At 43.4% G+C, this 19326-nt stretch overlaps 1 protein-coding gene across 27 annotated transcripts in view; it reads left to right on the top strand.

Annotated features, from left to right (window-relative positions):
• ESR1 (estrogen receptor 1) overlaps positions 1–19326 on the top strand; it is a 384969-nt gene that overhangs the window by 92376 nt on the left and 273267 nt on the right. For 10 of the 27 annotated variants that reach the window (XR_014836665.1, XR_014836701.1, XR_014836687.1 and 7 more), the window contains exons 1-2: positions 16182–16321; positions 18330–18851. Coding sequence is in view for 22 of the 27 variants with exons in the window: in XM_021083061.2 (XP_020938720.1) it covers positions 18400–18851 (452 nt within the window). In the remaining 5 variants the exon portion in view is untranslated. 27 annotated transcript variants of the gene reach the window in all.

Genomic DNA, 19326 nt, shown 5'->3' with positions numbered 1-19326 from the left:
GGTGCCATGTGAGCTGCAGGGCAGGGAGCTGCGCTGGAGGGCGGCGTCCCCAAGAGCTGGCGACCTGGCGGGATCTGGTGTCCTTTTAGCTGAATACACCCTTTCTTCATTTCATCCTCGTTGGACTTGATTTAGAGAGTAGTTAATGAAAGAACCAGCCAATTTTCTCCCAATTTTGTGTTTTTAAACAACAGCAACAACAAACAACCATTTGTATACACAAACGTTGCTGAAGGGGACATTTGGCTTTTTACAAGGGATAAACCTCTTTATTCAGGGGTATAAACTGAAACTCAGAGTGCCTTTTGTTGACTTGCTTTAAAAATCTGTAATTTAACATATGAACAATTATTAAGACATTTTAGTAGGTATCAAGTGTGTCCTTAAAAAGAAGTAGCAGATACGTTGACTTTCCTGGCCTAGCAAATTTCACTCCAATCAGTCTCAACTATTGGTTATGGGATCCACTTTTTAAATCTATTAAAGCAGTGGAAGGAGGGGTGCATGAGAAGCTTGAATTCCTTACAAGAAAATAAATGTGGCCATTTTGCTGAATAGCAAGTGTCATGGAATAGAAAGAGAGTATTCAGTAGGTCTTTAACTTTGTCCTGCAGGGTCACTTGTTTTCCTGGATGAAATGTAAAGCAAATCTGAAGACTTTTTCTAACTTTTGAGTAATAAAGGACTTCTACTCACTAATTAATACAACCAGTCCAATAGAAATATCAAACCATGTGAATTTTGTTTACTGGGGTATCTATGCCTTTTTCCCAGTTCAGGCCTTGAACAAGCTTGCTTTTACCTGCAGCGGGACAGAGAGCAAATGGTCTCTTTTTCCTTTCCTCACATGTGTAGATCTCCGTGCGTCTGGCCAGTTGAATTTCTGGTGCCTACAGGATTGAATTGGGTGGGTTAGGAGCAGAGGAAAGGGGCAAGAAATACTGTGGTGAGCTGGTGTCATGATTTCTGGATCTGTCAGGTGTTAGGTGCTCGCGCATGGCTCTTCTGATGCACTCCCTGGACCCCTGCCCTGGGGTCCTCTCACCTGTCGCTTCTTCCCTGCAAGTCAGATGGCATCCTCTGACCAGGTTCAGATGGTTCTTCCTCAGCCTTGGGCATCAGCAATGCTTTTGTTACTGAAGTTCTCCATCCACTTTAGGCAGTTCTCTTGGGCTGGGTCCAAACTGAGCCTGCATTTGTTCTCCCTTGCACGTGGCCCATATTAGCTCCATCCTTTGCCTCCACAAACTTGAGGGCACAGCCCAATTCCAATATAGCCATCTTCTCTTTCTTGCTCACAGTGTGGTGAGCCAAGTTCTTTGGAACTTAAGATTTTCAGGTAGATCAGACACATGAAGCCACCGTGTCTGCCAGTTCTCAGCACACTCTCATTGAATTTTCTGAAAGTGTGTTGATGCTGCTGTTCTTGGGCTTGGGATGTGGGTGAACATGTTCTGTTTCTCTCCCCCGCCGCCCCGAGGTGGAGGGGGATGCATAACACACAGCTGTCACCAAAAATCCTCCAATTCCCCGACTCCTGATCCTTTTAGACTCTTGATGTGTGTCAAGGAAGAGTAAAATCTCTCTTATCTTCCCCCCCCCCCCCGCCCCCAACCACTGCTTGGTGACTTCAACTCTTTGGAATTGTGCCATCTGATATTTAGGGCCCTTAGCCCAACATTGGAACCAAACAGCTCTATTTTAGTATTTTATTGACACATGCACACATTTGACCAAAGAAACCATGGTTCAGCTTTTTCTAACCTATTGACCATCCAAATCACTGGATTCAGTTACTAAAAAGATTGAACTAATGAGGCCAATCTTTCTACCACCAGGAGTCTCCATCGTGGCATCCTGAATTGATTCCTGAACTTAGTCACCACCTTCAAGGAATTTCTAACGTTGTTTGGCAAATTGGTCTTATAATTGAAGTTTCTGGACATGAATAAAAGACTGTAGAGAGCTGGATAACATGAGATCTCCCCAAAGTACCATTAATAACAAATGCTGTTAATGATCACAGGATTTATGGTGAGTGAACAGAACAGTTGCTTTTGGTCATGCTGCTGTGTGTCTGGTATCGGGGGGCCCTCAGAGTCATTCCATTCATACCTCTTGAATTTGTCAGCTGTGTGGTGGTGGATCTATTTGGCTTCTTTTGTAAAAATGAACAATTAATCATAAATACAAACCCTCTTTTTTTTTCCATTCAAAATACATCGAAAGTCACAAGGATTGTTTTCCCATCTCTTATTGGGACTCACCTTCTCCAAATTCAGTGGTTTTAAGTATTGGTAGGACAGACATGACAAGAATAAAAGATAAGGTTAAAAAAATTAGTGTTTCAACATTACTGATGATTCTCTTACTAAAGAGATTCCAAATTAGACTGGAGATATGTTTGCCATTTGAGTCCCAAGCATTTCAGGTGTATATCAAGGCAACTTAATACTTGATATTTGACCGTGCTTCAAAAATATTTCTTTTTATTTTTGTGAAAGCTGCAGCCATTTTTCTGACATGACAGCCACGACTTTGTCAACCATCTACCACTTATTTACCGGTTTAAAATCTAATGACGGATATTTGCTCGTCCTGTACAGCGCCTCAGCAGAAGGTGGTCTGCAGCAGTGGGTCTGAAAACACTGTGAAATAGCTAAAACTGGCATTTCAACAATTCATTCCGAAAACACACTGGATTCGTAAGCGAGTTTCTGTTTTGCAAGTTTCCTTAGCCTGTTTCTGGTGTTAATGTTCTATTCTACACCTAAGGTGCCACTATGCATAGTTATTTTTTATCCCTGGGGAAACAGCCCTGATTTACACTCAGTTTCAATGATGTTGTGTTAAGCAAACTGTCATTTTGGAATGGTAATAAGCAAACCTTCAATAACAGCTCTTTACTTCATCTGAAACCTTCTCATACCGCAACCCTGGCTTTTATCACACTTCCTGTTACCTTGAATGCATTATTAGCTTGTGCTTCCGGGGCTCCTGTATTTGTTAACTACTGGAAAACAGTGGTGAAAACTAGCAAGAAGGTCATGCATTTCCTATATCATGGCTTTTCATCTTTGCAACAACCCTTTGAGGTAGGGATTGTCCAGATGTTATAGATCTCAAAAACTTTAATTTGTCCAAATTCGGCCAACCTCTGAATGGTCAAGCTAGGATTCCGACTAAAATATGTGAAAAGACGTAAAAAAGTGCAAATTAAAACTGCTCAGAGATCCTATTTTGAGAAATATCAAAGACTTCAAAGTTTCACTATATTTGCAGGTCAAGTTGTACAGCCACTAGAGTGGGCATTTTGGCAACATCTACTAAAATGAAAGGTGTACGCATTAACCCAATGAAAACTGACTTATGCACAGGTTATGAATTGTAGCATTGTTGATAATTGCACAAGACTGGGGGCAAACTTAATTGCTATGAATGGGGAACGGGCAAAATAAATGATGGTTCTTCCACGCCGTTAAATACTACATGGTCATAAAAAGAACGAGGGAGATATTTAGGTAGCAAAACAGAAAAATATATTGTTAATGAAAATAAGAAACATGGCACAAAACTGGGCACATACTACTCTTTTAGAAAAAGGATGCAGAAGAGTATGTGTGTGTGTGTGTGTGTGTGTGTGTGTGTGTCTGTGTTTGTGTGTCTGTGTGTCTGTGTGTGTTCTATATCCATGGAATATCTTTGAAAAACCAGTAACATGCGGTGTTCCTGTTGCAGCTCAGTGGTAATGAACTAGCATCCATGAGGATGTGGGTTCAATCCTTATCTCTGCTTAGTGGTTTACAGATCCGGCGTTGCCTTGAGCTTCGGTGTAGGTTGCAGACAAAGCTTGGATCTGGCATTGCTGCGGCTGTGGCGTAGGCTGGCAGCTGTAGCTCTGATTCAACCCCTAGCCTGGGAACCTCCCTATGCTGCGGGTGTGGCCCTAAAAAGAAAAAAGGAAAAAAAAAAAAAAAAGGGAAAAGAAGAAAGAAAGTAAAACCCTGATAACCTGTGTAATTTGTGTTGCCTCTAGAAAGGGGAGGCAGGAGGAGATTCTGCCCTTATGGCTTTGGAAATATCATTTGAAGATTAAGACACAAAATATTTTGTATACTTAAAAATAAATGAAAGCCAGTTTTAAATGAAATGAAAGCCAATTTTAAATGAAGTGACATCTTAAGGCACCTGATCTTTGCTCAGTGAACAACCATCAGTTTTACCTTAGGCCTCTATTGAGGTTTTGAGCTATCAATAAATCAGCTGTTGGAGTTCAACTGTGGCATAGGTTGTAGCTGTGGCTTGGATTCAGTCCCTGGCCTGAGAACTTTTATATGCTGTGGGTGCAACCAAAAAAAAAAAAAAAAAAAAAAAAAAAAGAAAAAAAAGAAATCAACTCTAGAGAAAGGATATTTTGGGAGGTCTTGGTTGTTGTCAAAGCAATCCAAAGGAAAAGCCTCCTAAACTGATGACCAGCTTGTACTGCAATAGCTCAGAGCAAACAGAAATAATCCTCCCCCAACCAACCCAATTGTCAGAAAGACTAAGGCAACCTGGTTTTCTTTGCCAACTTTTTTCCTCCCCACATATAGACTGGGGTGGCAGGTGATGAAATCGCCAGGAATATACACAGAGCTATTACAGCCATTGTGAGCAAAGTGCAGGCTCAGAGTCAGGAGGTTCTGGCTGAGTTTCTCTGGAAACTCCTTTAAACAATGGGAAGAGTTTGTAACTGGGAGTTGCAACTGACCAGTCGGCAAATGCTTGAGCCACCTGAAATGGTAAGCAGGTCTGGTGGGCAGAGGTGGAAAAGTTTGTTAAGTAGAGAGTGAAGGGGTGAATTTGGGCTGATTGGGAAACACTCATTTAAATGAACGCCGCATTTATTTTCAAGAATAAGCAGGTCCAGAGTCATGAGCAAGAGCTTTATTTAGTTCAATCTTTCTTACACCCATTCTGAAAAAGCTAAATTATCACGCCAGAAAGAGTCAAAGATCACATTTTGCGTGAAAGAAAAGCCAGAGGGAATGTGACTGTTAGACACTTTTTGATGTTTCACACAAGCACTCAGAAAATGACTTTATTGCTTTTTATGTTCTTCCATCTCTAGTGTTGCAATGTAGCAAGGGGCTAAATTTTAGGTGTTTAGAATAGTCTCACCTTTAGTTTTCCTTTGGGAAAATCATTAGTCCCTCTGAGTTGACAGCTATGGAACATACTCTGAAAGCCATAAGTTTGCCCCCAGGCACTGCTTAGGCTTGTTTACTACAGATCATTAATTGCTTACACAAGAACAAAGACTGTCCAGGTGAGAGTAAGAACATATCCTTGTTGAAATGTAAAGAATTCGCTTAGGCACCCTAGGGGTTACTCAAGAGATAGTCTGGTACTGCTCCGTCCTGTTTGGAATTTTCAAACCTCTTGAGAAAGAAAAGCACAGGGTACACTTTAGCTCCTGTAAATTTATAAATACCTCCTCCCATGCACTTCTTGCAGTTCTATGAGTAAAGGTTTCCTTAGTTTAATAGGATTTCTCTTTATAAAAAAACACCAATACCTGCATGTGAGGTGAGAATGGAAATTAGTTCCATCAGATCTATTCCTATAAATTGCATTCTGGAATTAACACTTTGAACAAGCTAGACTATTGGGTTGGGGGTTGGGAGAGTGGGCAGTGGTGCAGCTTGAACTCTGGGCAGCCCTTCCAAATCCAGGCCTGAGAAGGCTGTGCTGAGGAAGGAGTGTTGTGACCCGCACTGCTGTAGGGGGAGGCAAGGGAGTTAAGGACACACATGTGAGAGAGAACACAGTGGCTGGGCAGTCAGTTTTTTTCTGCTACGAGTTCTAATTAGAATTCAGGGTCTCGTTAGGGTGACCCATGTTGATTAGAGCTGGTCTTAGAGAAGAGACAGGCTTGAGAGCAGATAAGGAACAGGTAGAGATGTATTAAGGAGAGAAAACTGAGAAGAGGGGCAGGGTGGGGAAAAGGGGAAAAGTTGCTGTTTGGACATTTTAGCCATTTATTAGCATTTGGCATAAAAGTTTGTGGAATTATTTTTTCTTTGTATTTATGGTACAAAAAGTTGCTGGAAAATGTCACGAAAAGTAATGTCTTTATTTGAGAATCAACTGAAGGTTTGCTGCTACATTCTTCTGAATCTTTGAGTGTGTATAATGTTATTCCCAATAATCTTTCCAGTTCTTTTAAGAAGCGCTGGTTTTATGATCCAGCAATCCCAGTCCTGGGCATATATCCAGACAAAACTACAATTCAAAAAGATACATGCACCTGTATGTTCATAGCAGCACTATTCACAACAGCCAAGACATGGAAACATACTAAATATCCATCAACAGATGAATGGATACCAAAGATGTGATACATATATGCAATGGAATACTACTCAGCCATAAAAAGAATGAAATAATGCCATTTGCATCAACATGGATGCATCTAGAGATACTCATACTAAGTGAAGTAAGACAAAAAAGAGAAAGACAAATACCATATGATATCACTTATATGTGGAATCTAAAATATGGACAAATGAACCTATCTACAGAACTGAAACAGACTCACGGACATGGAGAACAGACCTGTCATTGCTGAGGGGGAGGGCGAGGGAGTGGGATGGACTGGAGTTTGGGGTGGGTAGATGAAAACCATTACATTTATAGTGGAAAAACAACAAGGTCCTACTGTATAGCACAGGGACCTATATCCAGTCTCCTGTGATAGACCATGATGGACAAGAATGTTAAAAAAGAATGGACTTTTATGTATAATGGAGTCACTTTGCTGTACTGCAGAAACTGGCATCCATTATAAGGAAGCTATGGTTTTTAGGAAGGCTAGGACTTTGGGATCATAACATAGTTTCTATGATGAGTAAGAGAGCAAAATGGAAAGGTAACTCTAATGTCTTTCAAATTAGTTTCTCTTGGAAATTGGAATGTGTCAAATATAGTTAAGCAATTTTTTTGGTGAAGGATATTATATATGTAAGTTTGTGCAATTTAGAAGGATACAGGAAGGATATACAGTCTTTCTTTGGCTAGAAAGTTTGATTTGAATGATATAGATGTAAAGCTTGGACCTTAATGAACTCTCTTCCAGGAGTAATGCATGAGATTTCATTTCTTCATGTTTCATAAGGCAAGTCATTCTCTGAACTGAAGTCGTTTCAGTGTTTTTAACTTATGTTTCTAAACCTTTCTCCACATTTCTTTACCAGTGCTTTGAGAATGTGAAAGTGGTCTTGTGTTTTCCAGAGTCGGAAAATGTTAAGACTCTAAGAACAGCCCATTAAGCCCCTGAGAGTATGTCCTTTTTTTTTCCCCCCTGGCCATGCCAGCAGCATGTGTAAGTTCCTGGGCCAGGGATCAAACCCTCGCCATAGCAGCGACCCAAACTGCTGCAATGACAATGCCAGATCCTTAACTTGCTATGCCACAAGAGAACTCCTACTATTATGTCTTAATTTGATGATGCTAATCATGGCCCACACTAAAAGAAGAAAGAATTCAGTATCAACACAGAGAGAAGAGGGGTATGGTAGAAAGAACAATGCACCCTAAATTTGGAGGCCAAAGTCTAGGCCAGTTCCTCTGGACTAAACATTCAGCAAGTATGACCTTTCTTTATAGATACAATTAAGAGCTTGGACTTGACAACTCATAAAGTGGCCGTTAATTTTAATAGCCTATTAGGAGATAAGAAATCTGAGTTGTTCTAGAAAATATGAATATGTTTCCAAACTCTTCTGTAAGCTCTGGTTCTGAATTCTAGCCATTATAGTCACTCCTTTTCAATTAAGTTATTGAGGAATTCAGTTGACAATGCAAATGTGATATCTGGGAGGGGTTTAAACATTCATTATTCAAATAGTATTTACTGGGGCCAGGCATTGTACTAAGCAATGGACTCGTGACTTGCAAAAGACAGTCCCTGTGTGCCTTTTTAAAATTTATAGGTCAGTGGGAAGATATAGGGAAATACACAGGAAAGTCCAACAGTGTGATAAGAACTATAACCAGGGATTTTTAGGGAGCTGTTGGTATTTATAGACAGGCAACCAGTAGACAATCAAGGATATCAAGGAAGGCTTCGTGGTGGCTGTGATATTTCAAGGAAGACTTAAAGGATGAGTAGGGATAAGTCAGATGAAAAGGAATGGGAGGGAAATTTCAGGTAGAGTGAATCAAAAATACAAATATTTAGATTCAGAAAGAATCCAGAGAGTTTGAGGACCTTGAAAGTAATTCAGTACGGCAGGAGCACAGTACCAGTGGGAGATGGGTGGGAATGCTGGAGCAATGAGAATAATAATTCAGTTCCTTTGCTCTTGAGACTAATTACTCTTCCCATAGTATGACTAGTGGAAGAAAGAGACTGGAGGCACGTTTGGGAGAGAAGAGAGTGCCCTGGAAATAATAATGATGATGAGAAAAGGGAGTAGACTCCAAAGAGATCAAGGAGGCAAATAAAAAAGATTTGTGAGAGATCAAATATAGGGAGTGAGAAAGAGGGTCAAGGCTGAAGACTGGAGTTTTTTGGCTTGCATAATTCCATCAACAGCAGTGCCATTTGCTAAAACAGGAAGCAGAGGGAGGAAGAGGCCTGGGGAAAAGATAAGTTAATTTTGGACAAGTTGTGCTTCACAGGGCCAGCACGGAGTAGATGCTCAATAAATATTTATTGAAGCAATGAATGCACAAGGAAAAATGTCTAAGAGGTATCTGGAAATGGTTCCTAGCCAGCAGAGAGCTTTGAATTGGAGGTGTCTATTTTCACGTCTTCAATGGGCAGATGGAACTTAGAACCCTGGGTGGCTGAGATCATCCAGAGGAAGAAGTATCCAGGGAGTAAGAGGGCCTGGGGTCTGAACCCAGAGGAATACCAACACCTGAGGGCAGACAAAGCAGAGCTGCGTTTGGAAGAGGCTGAGAAGGAGGGGCCATTAAAGTAGGACTAAATACTAAACCTCTAGAAGTGAGCTCTTTGAGGGCAGAGATATTTGTTGTTTATGTTTGGGTGGCTGCTATGGACTTACTTTCCCAAATTCGTATGCTGAAGCCCTCATCTCCAATGTGACTAAATCTGGAGAGAGGAAGCAATTGAGGTTAAATGAGGTCATGGGTGGAGCCCTGATCCAATACAACCGAGCCCTATGAGAAAAGAGAGGTCTCCCTACCAGATGAGAACACAGGGAGAAGGCCACTGTCTGAAAGCCAGAAAGTGAGTCCTCGAGAGACCCTGATCAAGCTGGTATCCTGATCTTGGACTTCTAGCCTCCAGACCTGTGTGAAAATATACTTCCTGTTGTTGAAGCCACTCAGTCTATGGTATTCTGCTATGGGTGGTGCCTGAGCTGAACAAAGGCAGGGCCCGACACTTCACAATGGTCCTGGTTAATAGCAGATAATCAATATTTTTTGAGTGAGTTAAATAATTAAATAAATAAATAAATAAGTAATTGAGTTATTCTTTGGCATGCTTAGAAATATATCCGTGCCTTGAGACAGTAGGATTGTCCCTAAGAGGTTTGAGAGGTGGGTGTGGGGGGGAGGCCACTGGCTGGCATAGGGGTTCTGGGTGCTTCGGGAGACAGTTATCCAGATAAGTGTGATAGCAAAATTGAAGGAAGACCTGAAGAGGCACATCCCTTTATTTCTTTGTTTTTCTTTATTTCTATTTTTTACCATGTGACGAAGGCTGGTTCTAAAATAAGGCCAGGTTCCTGGTTGATTACTAGGTGTGTGTGGATGCCTGCGTGTGTGTGTGTGTGTGTGTGCAAAGGCCCTCCTTAACAGTAGATAGGACTACTTGTATCAACTTGAATTTAAGTGCAATCTGGATATTACTCTCCACAGAGAAATAATACCCTAGGCAGGCAATGAGATTCCTCAAGTAAACAACAGATGAAGGAAGAGGGACAAGTGTAATAATAATTAGAATAGTTGGAAGTCTTTTATCATGTCATTTATGGAGAAAGCACTTTCTCAACGGTCTTATGCCACATGAAATACAGTTCAAGTACATGAAAATTCCTCTAAAAATGTAAGATGAAAGTGACTAAATTCTATTAAGCTGGTGAATTAAATCTAAGTCACTGATTGACTCAAAATAAAAAGTAACCATTCTGCCTGACAACCAAAAATCCAGATGATCTCCAAGTTCTGGGTAGGAAGACATAAAATGGCATCTGAGGTCCTGGGTTTCATGAAAGTAAGGGTCTTGGGTTTGATTCTTGGCTTACGAATCATTTAAAATTTTTTATTAAGCAATATTGAAAAAGAAGAACAGAAACGGAGGAATTAGGCTCCCTGACTTCAGACAATATTACAAATCTACAGTTGTCTAAACAATATGGTACGGGCATAAAAACAGAAATATAGATCAATGGAACAGGATCGAAAGCCCAGAAATAGCCCCAAGCATCTATGGTTGACTCATCTATAACAAAGGAGCCAAGACCATATAGTGGAGGAAAGATAGTCTCTTCAATAAGTGGTGCTGGGAAAACTGGAAAACTACATGTAAAAGAATGAAAATAGAACACTATCTAACACCATACACAAAAATAAACTGAAGATACATAAAACCCCCAGAGGAAAACATAGGCAGAATGCTTTTTGACATAAATCACAGCAACATCTTGTTTGATCCACCTCCTAGAATAATGATGATAAAGACACAAATAAACCACTAGGTCCTAATTAAACTCAAAAGCTTTTGCACAGCAAAGGAAACCATGAAAAAAAAAAATGAAAAGACAACCCACAGAATGGGAGAAAATCTTTGCAAATGATGCAGCAGACAAGGACCTAATATCCAAAATATACAAGCAACTCATACAGCTGAACAACAAAAAATGAAACAATCTAATTGAAAAATGGGCAGAAGACTTAAGCAGACAATTCTCCAAAGAAGACGTACAAATGGCCAATAGGCACATGAAAAAAATAAATGTTCAGCATCACTAATCGTTAGAGAAATACAAATCAAAACTGCCATGAGGTACCACCTCAAACCTGTCAGAATGGCCATCATTAACAAGTCAATAAATAACAAATGCTGGAGAGGTGTGGAGAAAAGGGTACCCTCCTTCACTGTTGGTGAGAATGTAAGTTGGTACAGCCACTATGGAAAAAAGTATGGAGCTTCCTCAGAAAACTAAATATAGAACTACCATATGATCCAGCAATCCCATTTATGGGCATATATCTGGAAAAACTTTCATTGGAAAGGTTACATGCACCCCTATGGTCATCTCAGCACTATTCACCATAGCCAAGACATGGAAATAACCTAAATGTCCATCGACAGATGAATGGATTAAGAAGATGTGGTACATGTATACAATGGAATACTACTCAGCCATAAAAAGGTAAACTAATGCCATTTGCAGCAACATGGATGGAACTAGAGATTCTCATACTAAATGAAGTGAGCCAGAAAGAAAAAGACAAATACCATGCGATGTCACTTATTTGTGGAATCTAAAATACGGCACAGATGAGCCTCTCTACAAAACAGAAACAGATCATGGCTGAGGAGAGCAGACTCGTGTTCCCAGGGGATGGGCTGGATGGGAAGTTTGGGGTTTTTGGATGCAAACTGTTGTATTTGGAATGCATGGGCAATGGGACCCTACTGTACAGCACAGGGATATGTGTGTGACTGGGTCACTTTGCTGTACAACAGAAATTGAAGAAACATTGTAAATCTACTATACTCTAATAAAAAAGAGAAAAAATTATTTATTTAATGTTGGAGTGGAAGGGGAAGAAAAAACTGTTGAAGAAGATGTTTCAGAATCTTGACTTCATTTGGCTTCCCCACTAACTTGTATCATTCAGATTTATGTAACATTTGATCATGTTAAGCCTGTTTTAACTAAAAATGTCCATGAATAGAGTATTAGTAAAATTCTGTGGCCTTGATTCCAGGGAAAGGAGTCTGACTGAGAGAGGGATGGCTCTGTATCTTGATGCCCTGATAATGCTGTATGCCTAGCAAGGGACTGTCATGACATTGGCTGGAAATGGACGTGTGCTTCAATATGTAAGAGGTCATGGTCCATAGTCTAGGCCAAAGTCACAGTCAATCTACAGTGATAGAAATCAGAGCAGTGGTTGCCTATGTGGGTTAGGGGTTGGCTAGAACAAGGCAGAAGGGAACTTTCTCGAGTGATGGATAAACTCTATGATTTTGTCGAGATGGTTGTCATGTGGATCTATCCAAACTCATCAAACTGCACACATAAGATATGTGCATTTTGGGAGTTTCCCATTGTGGCTCAGCAGTAACAAATCTGACTCATATCCATGAGGGTATGGGTTCGATCCCTGGCCTTGCTCAGTGAGTTAAGGATATGGTGTTGCTGTGAGCTGTGGTATAGGTCGCAGATGCATCTCACATCCTGCATTGCTGTGGTGTAGGCCTGCAGCTGCCGCTCTGGTTCAACCCCTAGCCTGGGAACTTCCATATGCCACAGGTGTGGCCCTAAAAACAAACAAACAAACAAACAAAAAAAAAAAAACAAAAAAAAGGAAAAAAGATATGTGCATTTCACTGCATATAAATTTTACCTCATTAGGCAAAAATCAAAGGTCAGTTGAAAAAAGCCTAGGAGCTAATCAAACACCCTTAAAATAAAGAGTATGAAGCATTTTTTTTTAAAGCAGAAAGGGAAATTCATTTTTCTTCTACTTTAGAGATAAAGAGATGGTGTCAAGTAAATGTACAAAGACAAACTCCTAAGCAGAGCATTTGCCATCAAAATAATGATCAGTTTGAACTGAGCTGGAGCTCCATGCCTCAGAATGAAGGAACCATTTCTAGGAGTGTAAGCTATTTTGGAAATATTTCCACATTTATTTGCTTTCATGTTTCTGTTGGAGGAATAATGTTTTTGTAAATGTAAAAAGCTTTTAATGGAGCTAGAGAAGCAACTATGTTTGGTCATAGTATTATCTGGTTACAAACTAAAAATTCAGAGCTCTCTTGTGAATCATGCTGCCAAGAACTGCAGGCTTAATCCTTAAGATTGTATGAGTTTGAATTTTGACTTTATGACCTCAGTCAGTATGAGGATACAAAGATAACCATTTAGGAAAAACAGTTTGAAAATGGTAGAACATTACATGGAAGGTTAGCTTTTACAGATGGTTATCCAGAGAGATATAATATTATTTTATCCTTTTAAATATCTGGATTAATAAACTAGCCAATATTTGATGACCTAATATGACCAGGTACAGTGCTAGGCACTCAGAAAATTCCCAAATCACTCTTTTTTTTTTTTTTTTTTTTTTTTTTTGCCTTTTTAGGCCATACTCATGACATATGGAAGTTCCCAGGCTAGGGGTTGAATTGGAGCAGCAACTGCTGGCCTATGCCACAGCCACAGAAACGTGGGATCCCAGCCATGTCTGTGACCTACACCACAGCTCAGGTCAACGCCAGATTCTTAACCCGCTGAGCAAGGCCAGGGATCAAACCCATATCCTCATGGATACTAGTCAGGTTCATTACCACTGAGTCACAATGGGAACTTCCACAATAACTCTTGGCAGACCCTGTCCTCGAGGAACTTCTGAGCAGCATGAGGGGATATATATATATATATATATATAAATAACAAATTCAAGAAAGAATGTAATAAATGCATGAGAAATGCCAATGGAGTTCAGAAGAGAGGACATTACTTTTGGGTAAAGACTAAAGGAAGGCATTATTGATGTGGGTGCTTTGGGGCTGGACTTTTAAAAAGGCTTTTCCCCTGACAAGCCAGCAAGGCAGGGTTGTAGAATGTCTTCCAAAAAGATGTGAGTGTTTGGAGTGTCAAGGTTTTTTGTTTTTTTGTTTGTTTTTGTTTTTTCCTCTATAGCTGACCCATCCGCTACACGTGGGGGAGAGATACACTGGACAGGATGGTTGTGAGAAGAGAGGAAGCCCTGAACTCCGGAGGAAGCCACGGTCTGGGTGAAAAGTGAAGCCGGGTCATGAGAAAATGGATCTCTAAGCTGTAAAAACCAAGGAAATAAAAGGCAGCAGGGTCTGGGAAGAGTGAGGGGGAGGGAAGAGGCAGCTATTCCTAGATTCCTAGGAGACTCTTACCTCTGGTAAGTAACGAGGGGCTGAAGGAGGGTCGTCGGGGTCAGGGAAAGGGAGACGCAGCCCAGCTAGAATGCTCAGGTGCATGGAGAGCTAGGGAAAGCCAGCCCTCGGAGAAGCCCATGAGGCTTTAATCTGGGTGACTGGAGACATATCGATGCTGTTCACAGACCGGGGGGTTGAGAGGACCCCCGTGTTTAGGGGAGAAAGAAAGACGACTCATACTTTGAACAAGCCAGCGAAGCCCAGGAGACCGCTAGAAAAGTGGGTCTGGAGATGCACACAGTGGTGGAGCCAGAGAAACAGACTTGACCCTGATTCACCAGCAAGTGTGAGCCTGCGCAGCAGGAGAGGGCAGAGAGCGACCAGGAGGGAGCTGGGATCCGGACAGTGAGGTCAGTCGCCAGAAGCACTAGAAGAAAACTGGCAAAAAGACGGAATAATTGGATCTATTATGAAATAATAATTGGAATAACAATAATGGGAACAAAATATGGTCATCCAGTGTTCTACCAAAAAAAAAGAAAAGATGAAGAAAAGTGGCTAGGTACACCTACTATCATGAAGCCTGAGGGGTGACTTTTATCAGGAAGAGGAAAGAGAATGCTGGAAAGAGAGCGTTCGGGAAAAATGCCTTATTTGGACATCTTGGAGTAACTTGCAGAGTAGTTGAAGTCTATGCAGAGATAACAAGACTTCTCCTCCCTATGTTCATGGAGAATATTTTCAGAGTCCCCGTCCTCCCTCCTCTTGTCCCTTCTTTTTTCCTCTCTTCCCACCTCCCCCATTCCTTCTTCGCCTCCACTTCCCTGCCCCCTCCTCCCTTTCTGGAACATTCTTGTTTTATTCTGGATTGGCCTAGTGCATGGGCGGCCATTGTTGGCCTAAAGGAGGAGTTTAGATTCACCAGCAGCAACAGTGAAGGGCTCTGGGCTCCCATACTGCAATATTTTGGATCTTTCAAGGCACAAAATATGTATTTGCACTATGACATCATTAATATTTTTGTAATTTTTTTTAAAAAATAATTTTCTTTATTTTGTACTGGTCTCAAGAGCCACTCATAAATCTCTTGGTAACCACACAGGGTCCCAGGGCCAGAGACTGGCCACTCCTGGCATTGTGATTAGAGTCATTTAATACCCAAAGGCAGTGACTAATGTCTGGCAACAGAGGCACCACTAGGCGTCACACGTCCTGAGACATTGGTGAGGGCACACTCGAGCACCTTCTTATTGTGCGTTAGGACCACGGTCAAGAGAAAAGTTGAGAACCTGGCGGATCCACGTGGGCGCCTTTGGGAAACGAGAGACCCCCTCCCTCCCCACGATCCATGCCTCTCCCACCAGAAAGCCTGAGATCGGTGTCAAACGAAGGTACCACCACCTTGGTCTTATCTTCATACCCTGGGGTCTTAATAATATTTTTTCTCATGTTTACAGAAAGCAGTCAACTGAGCTATTCGTGGAAAGGTTTGTGGGTTTGGTTAACGAGGTGGAGGAATATTACATTTCAGTTGGAAACACATCCCTAGAATGCCAAAACATTTATTCCAGAGTCTGGTTTCCTGGTGCAATGGGAGGCAAGGCAACAGTGTGTCTGTTCAGAGACTGGGGGCTGGGGCCAGCAAGGCGTCTAATCCAAGTGTAGCCCAGAAGGCTTTTATTGTTAAATTATATTCTTTGGGAAAAACTGCCCATGTCACATTTTGTAAACTTGACATCCACGCACTTTTGACGGGCATTCTATTTCAGCCATAAGCCTATGATTTCCAGCCCTGGCTTCCCCCTTGCCCAGGATGGCAGTGGGAAACATGGAGCCCTTTCTAGGCTCCAAAGGTAAGGAGCAAGAAGGGCTGGAGTTGTGCTTCTCCGCAGTAATGCTGTCTTGAGTGTGCCCCCCTGCTCCCCTCCAGCAGACCCGCAAGCTTCTCCTCACTGCCCACTGCCATTCATCCAGCTCCGAGCAGCAGCCCAGCTGCCGTGTCTGCCGGGAGGGGCTGCCAAGTGCCCTGCCTACTGGCTGCTTCCCGATTCCCTGCCATTCCACATACAAACACATCCCCACACGCTCTGCCTTGCTCACACACGGAGCCACAGGCACATGTGAGCACATTCTTTCCTTCCTTCTCACTGTCTCAGCCCTTGACTTCTACAAGCCCATGGAACATTTCTGGAAAGGCGCTCTTGATCCAGCAGGGTAGGATTGTTTTGATTTCTCTCTGTAGCTTTAGCATTTTGAGAAAGCAACTTACCTTTCTGGCCAGTGTCTGTATCCTAGCAGGGAGATGAGGGTTTGCTTTCTCCATGGGTTTACGTGTGCACCTCCTGCTGCTGTCAGGACTTGTAGGGTTCTTTGTGTAATTTACATATAATTCGACAGGTTCCGATTTTTAAGAGCCCTCTGAAGTGCTTTTGCATGGGTTTCAAAAAGATATTTGAAAATTGAAAGTGTGATTTACGGAAACGAAGTCAATCTGTGAAAAAATTGCTTGGGAAAGTGATGGTTGCTGGCCATAAAGAGAAATATCTGTGATTCACCTAATGTGTTGTTAACCCTTTCTTGGCTTACAATCTATAGTTACTGATGCTGAGCTCAATTTTGGCTTCATGGTAAATCAGCAACATTTGCATTTATTCCCAATGGTCTGTCTGGTTTTTTTTTTTTTAATAAATATTGGGTAAAGTGTATAATTATTAGTATAAAGATATCCCAAAATATTACTCTCAGTAACAGCATCCTTGGCATTTATATATGACACAAACATTTTGTCAGGTATTCTGTCAGATGTTTGGGATAGCAATTAAAGCAAAGTATCAGATGGCTGTATAGAGTTCCTTAGGCTGGGGCAAAGGAAGTTTATTAAAAAGTATAAACTATCCAAGATTGCAGGTGCAAATATATTTACCATATCTTTTTATATATGCTTATATATACTTTACATGCTATGTAATATACATTATTATCTGTTATACACACACACATATATAATGTGCTTGAGCATGTTTAGCTTTTAATTCAGTTCAGAACTTTTTACTATTTCTTTTCCAATCTGAATATTTGATTCTGCTTATCCTAGTCCAAGTGAACCAAGAAGGTCCAATTGTAGGATAAAAGAACAGACATATATCATTGCATTTCAAAATGTGTTTGGTGAGACCAACAGTGTAGATTTGGTTAATGAGCCGAGGTTATGCTTTTTTTCTGGAAAGGTCACATTTCATATTCAGTTTTCTGAAGTTTTGGTTGCATAATCTGTGGAAGGCATGAATACCCATGTCCGCCTAACGGGAGGTTTCTGTAAATCGTCATTCACATTAGAATTCCTGATGGGAGCAAGTACAGTACTGCGGCCAAAGACAAACAGACAAGTCGGGCTGGGGGAATCTCAGATGGTCTTGGCTGGAGGGGATGACTTTGGGAGAATTTTGCAGATGAGGAGAACTGAGCTGGGCAGCACTCCCCTGACTGCAAAACGCAGCTCTTTCTATAGTACACCTTGAGTCTCCGCCCCCTTTCCCCCAGATGCCTCTTATCTGTCCCCCGAGCTGCTAAATATAGCCGTCTGCCTATGCACCCGCACACCCCATTCTATCTGCCATATCTCGGTTACAGAGTGGTCCTCCCCAGGGTCATTCTCTGTACACACTCCGTATTTCCAGCCAACGAGGAGCGTGAATCCAACAGAGAGAGAGACAAACAGAGATAGATTGGAGCCTGGCACGGGGCACATAAGGTAGCACGTTCGAGAGAGCCGGCCCCTGGATTAGTCTTCCGAGTTTGTTTTAAACCCCGTCTTCTCCGGACCACCTTTAGGAGATCCCTCTGCGCCTCCGCCCTCCTGCAGTGAAATGCAGCCTCTATCCAGCAGCGACAAGTAAAGTAAAGTTCAGGGAAGCTGCTCTTTGGGATCGCTCCAGAACGAGTTGCGCCTGGAGTGATGTTTAAGCCAACGTCAGGGCAAGGCAACAGCCCCCTGGCCGGCTTCCAGCACCTTTGTAATGCATATGAGCTCGGGAGACCGGTACTTAAAGTTGGAGACCCGGGCCCGGGAGTTGGCGGAGCGCGCTCGCGCCGGGCTGCACTTGCTCGCGTCCGGCCGCCCCGCTCCCCGGGACGGGCCGGCTCCCGGGGCAGGGCCAGAGCTCGCGTCGCGGCGGGACATGCGCCGCGCCGCCTCTAACCGCGGGCTGTGCTCTTCTTCCAGGTGGCCGGCCGGCTGCTGAGCCCTCCGCCGCGGGGGGAAACGGTTTGCGCCTTGCCCGCGGCCACTGACCATGACCATGACCCTACACACCAAAGCGTCCGGCATGGCCCTGCTGCACCAGATCCAAGCCAACGAGCTGGAGCCCCTGAACCGCCCGCAGCTCAAGATCCCCCTGGAGCGGCCCCTGGGCGAGGTGTACGTGGACAGCAGCAAGCCCGCCGTGTATAACTACCCCGAGGGCGCCGCGTACGACTTCAACGCCGCGGCCGCCGCCTCCGCGCCCGTCTACGGCCAGTCGGGCCTCGCCTACGGCCCGGGGTCGGAGGCGGCGGCGTTCGGCGCCAACGGCTTGGGGGGCTTCCAGCCGCTCAACAGCGTGTCTCCGAGCCCGCTGGTGCTGCTGCACCCGCCGCCGCAGCTCTCGCCCTTCCTGCACCCCCACGGCCAACAGGTGCCCTATTACCTGGAGAATGAGCCGAGCGGCTATGCGGTGCGCGAGGCCGGCCCTCCCGCCTTCTACAGGTACCCGCGCCGCCCGCCGCGCCACGTCGGGGTGGCCGCCGCGCACCCGGCGGCGGGAGGGAGCGGGGGGCGAGGGGCCGCGCCGCCGGGAGCTCGCGGGGCCCGCAGGCCGCGGGGCTGGGCACCCGGCAGCCCGGCCGCCGCCGGCGCCGCGGACGCGCGACCCGAGGGCTAGGGCGCGACCCGGCCCAGGGTCACGGGTGGATCTCGCGTTCGAGAGTCAAGTTCTCCGGCCTGGCAGCTTAAAAAAAAAAAAAAAAAAAAAAAAAAAATTTCTACTCTCCACCCCGCCTACTGTCTGCGTGAGAAGCAGGTCCGAAACCCCGTGTGCTTTCCAACTAAACCAGTATTAGAAAACCGTGCAAAGCAGAGGTTATTTGTGGGGAGAAACGCCCCAGACCAAATAAGCACAAGGTGCTTTGAGTCCCTAGAAAAGGTCCCGCTTTGGCTGTAGGTGTTGGGGCAGGCGGAGCTC

Source organism: Sus scrofa, chromosome 1, assembly GCF_054392235.1.
Source record: "Sus scrofa isolate SSC_HxYL_T2T_F1_AM1 chromosome 1, Sscrofa_HxYL_maternal_Yorkshire_Landrace_v2.0, whole genome shotgun sequence".
Lineage (NCBI taxonomy): Eukaryota > Metazoa > Chordata > Mammalia > Artiodactyla > Suidae > Sus > Sus scrofa.
The sequence above is the reverse complement of the archived record's forward strand: the minus strand, read 5'-3'. Positions and strand labels throughout refer to the sequence as shown.